At 28.4% G+C, this 13,348-nt stretch overlaps 2 protein-coding genes across 2 annotated transcripts in view; both read left to right on the forward strand.

Moving 5' to 3' along the window:
- Positions 1-10,548, forward strand: part of LOC100202852 (DDB1- and CUL4-associated factor 13) — a 50,771-nt gene extending 40,223 nt beyond the window's left edge. The window contains exons 9-12 of the mRNA XM_065795411.1: positions 7,492-7,528; positions 7,656-7,744; positions 10,084-10,158; positions 10,346-10,548. Coding sequence (XP_065651483.1) covers positions 7,492-7,528; positions 7,656-7,744; positions 10,084-10,158; positions 10,346-10,433 — 289 coding nt within the window. The 3' untranslated portion in view covers positions 10,434-10,548. The remainder of the gene's footprint in view (positions 1-7,491; positions 7,529-7,655; positions 7,745-10,083; positions 10,159-10,345) is intronic.
- A 237-nt stretch (positions 10,549-10,785) lies between these two features.
- LOC100207627 (renalase) lies at positions 10,786-12,543 on the forward strand. Its single transcript, XM_065795412.1, has 4 exons — positions 10,786-11,091; positions 11,362-11,507; positions 11,641-11,988; positions 12,132-12,543. The coding sequence occupies exons 1-4, from the start codon at positions 10,856-10,858 to the stop codon at positions 12,458-12,460; spliced, it is 1,059 nt and encodes a 352-aa protein (XP_065651484.1). The 5' UTR covers positions 10,786-10,855; the 3' UTR covers positions 12,461-12,543.
- The last annotated feature ends 805 nt before the right edge of the window (positions 12,544-13,348 follow it).

A 13,348-nucleotide genomic window follows, 5' to 3' on the forward strand; every position in this document is an offset into this window, starting at 1 on the left:
AATCATGCACAGAGTGTTGCTACATCAACTATCTTATAGCCTGACTCGCAACAAAGTACTGCTACATCGACTGACAAATAGCCTGACTCGCAACGGAGTGTTGCCACATCGACTATCTTATAGCCTGACTCGCAACGGAGTGCTGCTACATTGACTGAGGGTTTGGTTGGGGCAGGCAGTCTATCAAGTCACAAAACAAAAATTCCGGTCTTGCGTTTTAATTTTTACTTTTTGTCAACAAAACTTTCTGACAACCAGTTAGGAGTTATATATATATATATATATATATATATATATATATATATATATATATATATATATATATATATATATATATATATATAAATATATATATATATATATATATATAAATATATATATATATATAAATATATATATATATATAAATATATATATATATATATATATATATATATATATATGTATATGTAAATATATATATATATATATAAATATATATATATATATATATATATATATATATATATATATATATATATATATATATATTTAAATATTATTTTGGAGAAAATATTCCTTACACAAAAAATCTTGAAAGTTTAATGAAAGTTACCAAAACTTATGTTATAACACTTTGTATACTTACCTTAATAAAAAAAATAATAATAAAATTAAATTGAACATAATTAATGAAGGAAATAGAAATTTATAAATTTTTAAATGAGGAGGAGCTATTAATAAATAGGAAGCTCGATACTAACTATGTGTTTCATCATGACAGTACACCACTTTACTGGCATGGACAACATTCTTGCTCTCAACAAAGCCAAGTTATGTTATAGCAAAGTACACCACTTGGCTAGCAAGGTCAACAATCTTGCCTTAAACTAAGCCAAGTCACAACAATTTGAAACCATGCAAAAAACATAATAGTCGCTTACAAACTATAAACACATGACATTATAACACATCACAAACATTGAAACACTTCATATATAAAAGATATTTACACACTTACAAAATATAAACCCATATAACCTTAACACATATAAACACATAATAAATAGCACATAAATATAACTAATTATATAAATTAAGGAAAATATATAAATTAGAAGCATTTATAAAAAAATACCTTATTTGTTTAATGACATACCTCGTAATATATGTTTAACAACTTTAAAAAAACTAACGATCAAACGACCTGGTTTTTTATATTATATAAGCAAACAGATTTTCTTTAAAATAAGATATTAAACAATCTTGTTCTTTAACATGCAACATAGAGTTGATCGTGTGAGATGCTAGATATTAACACTAACTTTATGAAGAGCTTGATGTTTTGAATTTTGAAAAAAGCATCGTCTTCTAGAGTCATCGTCCTCTTCTAATTTAAAGAAATAAAAATTACAGAATAATATACTTTAAATACAATTGACAAAAGACTTGAATTGTGTTATTATTAAAATGCATAAATTAAATAAATTACCTGACTTTAAAAGTTATTATACTCATTTAAAAATAACATAAGGTTTATCCTTTACTACAGAAGTCATCAAATTAAAAAGTTTTCAATCTTATTACTAATTAAGCTGATGAAGCAAAGTTTTTGATCTTATTACTAATTAAGCAGATATTAACAGATTATAAAGATTTATGAATACCTTATCGCATGGTCAAAAGTATAAAGAGAAATATTAAAAGCATGGTAAAAACTCTGTGTCAAAGGGGCACGAATGGATAACAGCGGCAGCAGCAGCGTTAAATTAAGTATTGATTATAAGCGATTATTATTAGGCTTGTTATATTTTATGTATTTTATTAATTATGTATATTAATTTATTTATTATTGTTCTGCTTTTTAAGAACTTTTGACCCCCATCCTCCCCTCCCCTCAAGCCAATAATTTAGTGGGAAAATGGCCAAAAACTGGTCATTTTCAGGCATCTTAAGGAGGGGTATTTTTTTTATTTATTTATTTTTTCAAATTTTTTTTTTTACTATATATATATAGACCCATATTTTAGTTTAAAAATATATGGTTTTTTTGTTACCCCTCAAAAATTTTGTTTGGTGGTATTGAAAATCTTGAAAATTAGGATTTTTTGTAGTTAATGTTATGTTTATATATATATAAACATAACAAAATGATCAATGGAATGTCAGTTACATTTATTTAAAAAACTGCTATATATTTATACTGAAAAACCAAAATGAGAAAGGGTAAATAAAAAGATAAATGTATATTTTAAATTTTATAACAAAAAAGACAAACATTTGACAATCTAATTAAATTATCAACTTTATCTCTTTATCTTGCTCTGTATCACATCAAGTCCATCATTAAATTTACTTTTTGAACTTGTACTGGATTTTTGTTTTGGTGATCTAAATACAGATCAAACTTTGTCTACAGTGAGCAATCTGTTCTGTTTTTCAGTTTCATCGGAATATCTATGAATACACTTTCATACCTATCGACCGTTCCAAATGGTCATTTACAAAAATCAAAGTTTCAGCATATTTTTGAAAACTTTTGAAGCATGACTGAGTATACCAATAGTTTGGTGGAAGTGAGAGCCATTCTTTAACTCGTTATTTATCAAGCCCAATCATGTCAAAAATCAGGTTAAAAAAATCGTTAACCAAGACAGACAAAGATGGTAGTTTTTTAACAATGTTTGTATTCATTTTATAAATTTCCTTGATATTAACTTTTACTTTGTTCTTAGGCTTGTAGTAGTCAGAGCTAGACATATCAAATGACAGAATTGCTGATGCAATTTTTGCCTTCTCATCTAATGCTAACTCATCATCTAGCAAAGCTAGAGGTATCATGGTTGAATCCAAATACCAATAATGCTTATACTGAGACTCTAATATAGCATCAACAGCTATTGGGTTTGTACATACATTCTTGTACAGATGCATTTGATGTATGGCCGTAAGATTAAGAAACGGAGCTTTAATGACATCCTCAGATAGTAGATACCATTTTGCATAAAAGCAAACAATAAATTCTCATATAAGTTTAATTTCAGTTTTCAGCTTATCATTTTCTTGAACAAATGCAAGTTGATTGGATAGAAGTTGAAGCTTTAGATAATAAATTGCTTTTCCTAAAAATCTTGCATGATGAGTAGTACCATTTTTTTTTACTTTATATGTAAAAGGGGATAAATAAGTGACAACTAATTCTGCAAGCTCACTTCTATAATCTCTTATAACACCTGGTTTACCAACATAGGCTCTGCAAAATGTCAATGACTTATTAGCTGCCTTTTTTAAAAGAGAGCTTTTAACCTTATTCAAATCCAATTGCAACAGTTGAACTGGATTATAGTTAAAATTAGGTTCTTCAAAAATATTTTTTAACTTTTTGAAAAGAGGATTATCAGGTCCATTAGTTTTGTCATTGGTCACTAATTTCCAAAAATGAAACATTCTTAATTCAGTCATGTGATGTCTACAGGTTATTTGGAGAAGATACTTAACTAGTTCTTTAGTTATTCTGGAAACTGATCCTTTATTTGTCCCAGTATTAGATGTCGTTGTATCAAAGCATATTCCTCTAGTTTTTGATGTAAGTTGATACTCCTTAATTAAATTTGTTACACCTAAGAATTGATCTTTTACCAGTAGATGATGCTAGCGGAGGTACTCCAAGTAGGTAAGTCTCTTCATTAATATTAACTAAAACACCCATTCTATCCCTCTTTAATACTTTTCCTTTGTTTAGCTTAAACAAAGTTTGAGCTAAACATAGGAAAAGTATTAAAGAGAGGTAGAATGCCATCAAATTGAATTATACATGGATACAGAGATGCATCAATGGCGACCTTAATATCCTCCTTTGTAATGATGGAGATTTTTTTCATTTTCTTTCTTCATTTTTCTATAAGCAGTAGACCGGCTGCTTTTAACTTCTTTAAGATCAACACCTGATTAGTATAGAATTGCATTTGCTACCTTCTGTAAAACATTTGGTAATATATCACAGGCTGTAACAGTAAGTGAAACATTACCCGCATAAATATCTTTTGGAAATTTTGCAGTTACTGTATCTGGGTTTTCAGAGACTATGTGATACCAATCACTGGATCAAAATCAGATTTGATTAAAGAGTCCTTGCTTAGAATTGTGTCTGAAAGTTCACTGTTGGGTATATCATCTATCAAATTCTTAGGCTATGAACAATTTTTCTTATGCCTTATTTACAGAAAAATGATAGTTTTAGTTTTTAATTTTCGAATCAGTAAAAAAAAAAAAAATTAACAGAGGTTAAACCAGCAATAAATTATTTAACTAAAAGTATTGACTACCTTTTTTTTATGCTTAATATCCTCTGAACCAATAACAAACTTTCTTTCACCTTCTTGATCTTCCAGATATTTTAAATCTGCATTTTTTTTCAAGTTGGAGTGGTACTTATGCAATTTAAGAGTTTTAACTAAACTTAAATTAGTTAACACATCAAAGCCAGCTTTAGTCCAGGGTCTCTCTATTTTAGACAAAATATATTTACAACAACTATTTGAACATCTTAAAAAAATTTTTTTAAAGGGGGCAAGCAATAATATTCAATATTGGCATAGGTTTAAATTGTTGATTATATATTAAATGTTGAAGAACATCCAAGCCTGTTGGAAGCTGTACATCTAAACAGAAAGATTTTGATATTTTTAAATAAATGTTTTAGTGACCAATAATTTAATAATTCCAGTATTAATAAAAACGTTTCTACCTGATATAGCTGGTTTTGCCTCTTTTATAATAAAAAGTTCCTTTTTCTTTGACTTAAGTTGTGCTTCACTCATTTTTATAATGTTTATTGTATGTACTAATCTAAAACTAAAAAATCAAAATAATAAACTATCATAAGTTGCACCAAAATGTAAATATATAACAATAGGAATTACTGAAAAATTTCATAAAATTACCAATTTTCATGATTTTTAAAACCACCAAAGATTTTGAGGGGTAACAAAAAAATCATACGTTTTTAAACTCAAATATATATATAAAGTAAAAAAAAAAAAGTTTGAAAAAATTACCTCTCCCTCAAGATCCCTGAAAATGACCAGTTTTCTGTCATTTTTCCTCTAAGTTACTGGCTTGAGGGGGGGGGGGGGGGACAAATGTGATCCAATAAGGCTCAAACTTTTTGAGGCTTATTTTTGCCCCAAATTTAGGAGGTATGGTTTTTTAGATTTGAAAATTTACTTTTTTTTGACTATATATATATATATATATATATATATATATATATATATATATATATATATATATATATATATATATATATATATATATATATATATATATATATATATATATATATATATATATATATATATATGTATATATATATATGCATATATTATTATTGTTTAGACCAATACAAACAAATCTCTACAAACAAAAAAAACATGCAACACAATTTTTTTTTCAAAATCTTTTAACTTATGCAAAATTTCTTTTAAGAAACTCTCGATGTTTATCAAATGTTTTTAGGATCATGCAATTTATGCCTCAACATCAGTTGAAAAAAACTCTAAAGGTTTTCAAAAGTATAATATAATACTCAATCTACAGGAAAATTTAATAAAAGTTACAAGAATAACCATTTCTTATTGTGGCCTAATGCTTTATTACCATTTTAAAGGCCTGAGTTGTAAACCTGGAGAAGCCAATCAAGCTCAAAAATTTAATACCATCTAAACTCATTGTTAATATTATCATCATGATCAGTTGTAATTTGGACAATTTTAAATTGAGTTTTCTTAAAAAGCACTTAATTGTAATAAGTTTTTTTTAAGATGCTTGCATAATTTATTTTTTTGTGGGTAGGTGTAGTTTCATTTACTTCCTCTAATGTCAATGTAATGTCAAGTAAAGAGACTTAAAAATAAAAAAATTTGAAATTTTACATAGAAAATCCATTGTTTTTATATTGAATGATTTAAAAAGCATGTAAAGTTCCAAAATCAACTGTTGAAATTATTATAAAGTGTTATCAGGAAAACAAAACTATAAAAAGGAAATCCAGAAGTTGTGGAAAATCAAGATTTATTTCCAAAAGGAAGGCAAAATCAATTGTATAGAAATTCATTGAAACCCGAATCACAACAAGATTTAGCTACGAAATTTAAATGTAGTAGATCTTTTACTCAAACATTATTCAATAAGGAAAATCTGAAAGCATATTAATAGAAAAGAACACCAAAAAGTTTGCTTGATGGAGAAATCAAGGCATTGGAGGAGCTAAAAATTTGCTTAAATTATTTACGAAAAAGAGTTTATGCATTTTAGAAGACCTACTGTAAAAAACCTTAGAAAACCTACTGTAAAAAAGCACACTCAATGCTTCCAGGTAATCAATACTATTATTAGTCCAAACACTATAAAGCTTCTGAGAATTTTAAGTACATCCAAGTTAAAAAATTCGCTTTCAAGTTCTTTGTATGGCAGGCGATTGTGGTTTTAAAAGCTCTTCTTTCATAACAAATCAATCTTTGACTTTGATGTTTATGTGACTGAATCCTTGAAAAAACAACTTCTAATTAAAAAGCACAAACAACCTATATTTAGCCAGATCTGGCATCAATACACTCTTCCAAAAAAGTAATGCAGTGGTATAAGAAAAATACCAAAATTTCAATTTTGTTCAAAAAAAAAAGACTTAAAATTGAATTTTGTTCCAATAGATGCTAATTCACCAAACTGTCCTGAGCAGCGAGCTATCAAATTTTACTTTTAGTTTTGTAATTTTATGTTGGAAATGATTTTCAAACATATACTTTACATTATTAGAATAGAAAAATTAAAATACAACTAAAAAAGTTTGCCAGTAAATCAAGATTTTGTTATCTTGAACTGTTTCATTTGGTCCCTTGAAATCGTTTAATTAATTACTATTAAAATTCTCCGGTTAAGTCGAACCTTGGATCACTCGAACTTTGTTAAGTTGAACCATTTTTTCGTTCTCTTTCAGAAAACTTTTTTGGATAACTTAAACTTTTTGTATGGGAAATTAAGTCATGAAAATAACATGATAAAAACTTATTTTTAGAAGTCATTCTATATATAACACAAATAGCCTAATAATTCAATATTTTTTTGTTGTATTTAGGTCTGAATAGAATAGATTGTTATTAGATGTAACAAAAATGTTACAAAATAAATCATAATAAAATAACATTAAAAAAGCAATTATAACATTGTTTTATAGTTTTAATAAATTTCTTAATGAAAGTTCACAATTTTATTATTGAAAAATAAGGAAGTCATTGTGTTGCCAAACTTTTGCCAAACGTTTTCACTGTTATCTTTTAAGTGTACAGCGTGAGTTCAATACATAACTTCTTTCCCTAAAACATTTTTCAGGTTTTTGTTGGTATAATGGTGTATATTTAATGTTTATACTTTAATGTATATAGTATTTAACTCTATATTTTTTTAAAAAGTTTATAAACTTTTATATATCTTTTATTTATATTTTTTAAATAGACTATGGAAGAGTCATGCTTCAGAAAAACTTGGTCCTGTAAGTAAAGGATTTTGTTTTTTATTATTCTTATTGTGTTCTTTATTTTACGTTTTTATTAAATTCTGCTCTTATTCTTTATTTAGTATTAATGGCGGTAATAATTTTCAATTAATGTTCACTTTAGACAAACCCACGTCAGCGTCGTGATTTAAAATACAGTAGTAAATTAAAGAATCAATACCAACATCATCCTGAAGTGAAGAGAATTCTGAAGTATGTTCTTTAGTAAAAAAAATGTTCTGATTTCTTTGAGGTGTTGTGTCCACAGAGATTTTTAAATGGAGTTTTTAACAATATTTTTATAAATTATTTATTTAAAAACAGTATCTTTATTAACATAAATCTAAAACATTTTTTTTATAAATTTATACTTATACTTTCTAAAATTAAAAACAGGTAGTTACAGAATGGCGGTTTATTAATGGAAGTTAATGCAGTGGAGGGCCATTAAAACAATTTAAGTTTTTGACTAGTAATTAATATAGTTTTATATTTAAATATTATTAGGGAAAAATGGGGTACTGGGGCAAAATGGTTTTCTGCAAGTAGACCTTGTTCTGATTGTGGAAACAACTAAATAGTTGTTGATTTTGAATTATCATATGGCAAAATGCCACCATCATTTGCATTAGTTTAAAATTTGTTCATTTTGCATTAGTTAAAAACTGTGTCATATTATATCATATATATATAAGTTTTATTATTTCATGTGATACGCTGAAGCTGGTATTGCATTTAACATATAGAACTTGGTATTATCAAAACTTTTGAATTTTGAAATGTGTGAACTTTTCTTAGATGTGGCACTGTTTTTAACAATATGCCACCAATGGGTCATAATGAGGTATGAAATATGGGACATAATGGGGTATTCCCCATTTTACCACAAGTGTTTTTAAATAAATTGTTGACTATGTATATATGACATTTTTACGAAAATAAAATAATTTTTTATCCTAAATATATATTTGTGTGAATCCACAGCCACTTGGTTGAATCCCATGTGCCATTGGTTTTAATTTTTTCTTTACTGGAAAATTTTGTGGATATAAACAAGCAACATGTTAAAAATATCTGAAATTGTGATGAAACAGTTATGGGAGCCATGTGGCTTGTACACGGCCCATGATGATCTTTACTCATAAATAAATTAAGCCAGAATTAATTGATGGAGTACCACCAGGTGCTTGGGCTAAATGTCACTCAAGCGGATGGATATAAAAAGACTTGTTTATTGTTTGGTTAAAAGGATTTATTCAGGGACCAAAATAAGCTCTCTAGTTTTACTTATTTTTGATAAATATAAACCTCACACTAAAGTATTGAACTGATTAACATTGCGATAGAGAATAGTATATTTCTTCTGTTTTTGCCTCCTCATTGTACACATCAAATGTAGCCCTTGGATTTGGTTTTTATGAAGCCACATACCACTTACAATGACCGCAATATCAAGAAATGGTTGAGAGCAAATCCTGGTTGCGTGGTCACTAAATTTCAAATTTTAGCTGCACTTTTTGGCTCAGCCTACTTGGAAGCTGTCACAATGACAAACGTCATTGTGGCAACAGCTTTCGAAAAGCAGGCATATGGCCAGTTAATAGAAATGTTTTTTCTGAAGCAGACATTTTGGCAACAGAAACTAATGGTATTAATTTCATTGAAACAAACCCTGCTGCTGATACATGTGACATGACTGTTACTAGCCACCTCTGTGCTTCTGTCAGCCATCTATTTGTAAGTACCAGTCATCCAATGGTACCTACAGCCCAAATATCTTCTTTTAGTAGCAATTTGAATGTTTCTAACGTCCATACAATAACTTCTACAAGACAACCATCTTTTTACCAGCATAATGTCCACTTCTTCCAGCATTTTAACCACTTCTACGAACAATGTTAATACCACATTATTTCAAATTGTATCTCCAAGGTTTATCATTCCAATACCAAAGTAGTCACTGCAAAGGAGACTACCAAGATAGAGAGGAAAAACTGCAATTCTGACCTCCTCTCCATATAGAGCCTTGCTATTAGACACCCTGAGTAAAAATGAGTGAAATCCATCAAAAAAAAGGAAACAGCTCAAAATGACAAGCAAAAATGGTTATGCATACATATTGAAAAAACGAAATCGCTAAAGTAGATCGATAAAACACTGCATCTAAAAAGAGAAAAGTCCAAGTCTGCAGTTACTGTTACATTGTATACCCCATTTCGCCCCTAGCATGGAGCAAAATGGGTTTTTTCCAAAGATATTTAATTGTTAAATTATTTTTTTTATTTAATGCAATTGACTTTTTCTTTTGTCAGGTAGTAATTTGTGTTGTTATTTTTTGTGTTGCTTTTGTGTTGTTATTTGTGTTGTTATTTGTTATTTAAAAATAAATTGTTTTTATTTTAATGTTGTTTGCCAGTTTTTTGATGACTTTTCCTTAAGTACCCCATTATTCCTCAGTTTCCCCATATCACAAAATAATATTGCAAGATATTATTTTTTATATTAGATTATTATTAATATTATTATTAACATTATTAAAATACTACATATAGACATCGACATGTTCCCAAACTAATTCACAAAGAAGCTAAAGAAAAGAGAATTATGCTCGACTCAATTAAACGAAAGTAAGAAATAGATTTATTTAATAATTCTTTTTATGTTGATTTTATTTTTGTTACCATTTTTTATTATGCGTTGAGTATTACTCAATTACTTAGAAACATTTACTGAGAACATTGTATTTCTTTCATTTCTTTAGTTTATTTAATATCGTCTTTTATATTTTAAATGAGTGAGTATATTTGTTTTTAGGGAAGAAAACATGCGCCTTCACAGTAAACCAGGCTCAATGCCTGTTATACCAGAAAGAAAGAAACATATTGTTACCGTAAAAAAATAAGATATCAATCCTGGCTATTAGCATAGCAATGACCTCATTAAAATGTAAGAAAATGTGCTAAGGGAAAAAAGATAACACTATTATATTTAAAGAAATAATACAAATAATTACTATACCATGTTGTATTTTTAACTTGCTTTATAAATTCAAAGTATAAATATTTATTTGCATTTCTTTTATCATTGTCAACAACAGATTTTATTAAATAGATATTGTGTTTACTTGTGTATCGCCAATTTCAGTGCCCTCAAATTTATTGATTTTTTCTGATCATTATTAATAACGTTACTATTAATAACATTTCTATATATTAGTTTTTTTCATAGCTTTTTCTACTTTTTTATATTATTTCTTTACTATTTATATTATTTGTTTCGCATTTCAAAAGCAAAAAAACAAAAAAATTTATAGGAATATTTTGAATGGAAATAAAGTCTTCCAAGGTACTTGTGGTCGGGGCTGGCTTAACAGGCGCTTTAACATGTAACTTTATTCGGCAAAGGCTGAAACAAACTGTGTCCATAGAAATATGGGAAAAAAGTCGTGGAGTTGGTGGAAGAATGAATAGTAGTCGCATGAATACTTCCTCGAACCTTTCATGTGATATGGGTGCTCAATATCTTACTGTTACTAAGGAATACATGTGCAAGCATCAAAGGTACTTATCTTGTTTTCGATAGTTTTTATTATTTTAGACTTCAATCACTTTGAACTGATAATGACACTCACCATACTTTTGGATAGCACCATGTATTCACTCACCATGTATACACTAATCACGTTTTCACCAATTTTGTTTTCACTAAGCATGCTCTTACTAAATTCCTCTAAAGATTTTTTCAATCATTTTATAAGTCATCTTTTCACTAATGGTATTTTTCGTTACTTTTCTTATTTTTTATTACTTTTACACATAAATTTCCAACAGTGTTTACAATGAGCTGCTCAACGAGAAAGTTTTATCTCCACTTGAAGGTTTAGTCGATGGAATGAAGGATTACGGAGATCAAGTTAAACATTATGTTGCTCCTCGGGGATTAAATGCAATTCCGAAGTATTTTATTAAAAAAGCAGGTGGGTAACAAGAATGAAAATGAAAATTTTCTATACCAATTGAAAAAATATTTTCAATACCAATTGAAAAATTAATTTATATAGTATTAAAAACTGATCGCATTAATTTTATTTTTGTTTTGTTTTTCTGTAGATTGTAATTTAAAAACAAACAATCTTCTCAAAAGCATCTTTGTATCTGACTCATTTGTTCGCGCTTCTGGCATCAATAACTCAGATAAAGAATCTTTTGATGCGTTAGCTGATGTGGTTATTCTTACTATACCTATTCCTCAACTTCTAAAAATTCAAGGTGAGTTTGAAAGTCTACTTGAAGCACACCGAAGTCGTTTGGAGTTAGTACAATACTCTTCACGTTATGCTCTTGGATGTTTTTATCCGAATCTTAAAAAAGTAGAAAATGTTAACTGGTGTTCAAAATACATACCAGATGGATCTTCTATTCGTTTTCTTTCTATAGACACAAAAAAGCGAAAGTCAAGTAACAGTTTTATTTATGTTAAAATATTTAATTGATATTAGATTAAATGAAAAAATGGAAATGCCATTTTCAATAAGTTGAAATTAAATTTAAAAAAAAATTAGGTTAAGTGAAATGTTATCTGTAATTTATTTTTCTAATAGATGAAGCTGAAGGCACTTCAATTGTTGCACATGCGTCTGTACCTTTCAGTATTGAGCATTTTGAAAGTCGACTCGATGATGTAGAAGTATTAATGAAAAACCGATTGTACGAAATAATACCCAGCCTTCCAAAAGCTGAATCTACGAAATTTTTACGTTGGCGTTATTCACAAGTGACTCAACCTTATGAAGGAAGACCAGGTTGTATTGTGCTTAAATCGTCACCGTTGATAATATGTGCGGGTGATGGATTTTCAAACTCAAATTTTGATGGGTGTGTTGATTCAGCTGAGGCTGTTCTCAAAGTGCTGCATAGTTATTATAGCTGATTTTACATACAAATACTTTCTTTTTTATATATCAACTGTTTGCGAAACTGACTTTTCAGTTGAATACACGCTAATATTTTTTATTGATTTTTTTATATAACTATATCGCCATTTTTAAGCAGATACTATCTAATTGGAAACAAACTCTATGCATATATATATATATATATATATATATATATATATATATATATATATATACACAGTGTTGGACAAAACATTTGCAACCAACATCGGACAATGCTAAAAAGTGTTCCTAATTTTACATGTCTTAAAAACGAAACGAACTATACTACCACAGCAAACAGTTCAGGAGTCTGGAGTCATAGCATGCCATGACATGAGCAATCAGGTGACAGCACACAGGCAGAATTTCGTTGACAAGTGCCATTTTGCAGCGGACAAAACAAGTGCAACTTTTTTGGTTTGTTTCATTTTCTTAAGTCTGGTCCGTGTCAACGTCGCGGAAGTTTTTTGATAATTAAAGGAAGTATCCGGAAGTTTCTGGATGCTTCCAGAAGAAGCATCTGGAAGCATCCAGAAGTATCCAGAAACATTCAGAAGCTTCCAGAAGCATCGAAAAGAAGCATCTAGAATCTTTCAGAACAGGTTCACACAGGTTCATTTTACTATAAAAGAGACATGTAAATCGACATGTAATTCAGTCAATATTTGGAAGTCATTCAGTCAGTATTATCAAGAAAGTTTATCGAAGTGAGTTTTATCAAAGTGTTTTATCGAAGAACATCAATACAAGAAGTGAAATACAACAAGTGTTTCATTACATCAATACAGTCCACATCCAACCAAGACGTTGTGTTCCACAGAGCATTATTGTATCATCACAAGGTAAATGAAACACGGTTAGCCTTGAGAAGCTTGATTATT

This window comes from Hydra vulgaris, chromosome 04, assembly GCF_038396675.1.
Source record: "Hydra vulgaris chromosome 04, alternate assembly HydraT2T_AEP".
Taxonomy (NCBI): domain Eukaryota; kingdom Metazoa; phylum Cnidaria; class Hydrozoa; order Anthoathecata; family Hydridae; genus Hydra; species Hydra vulgaris.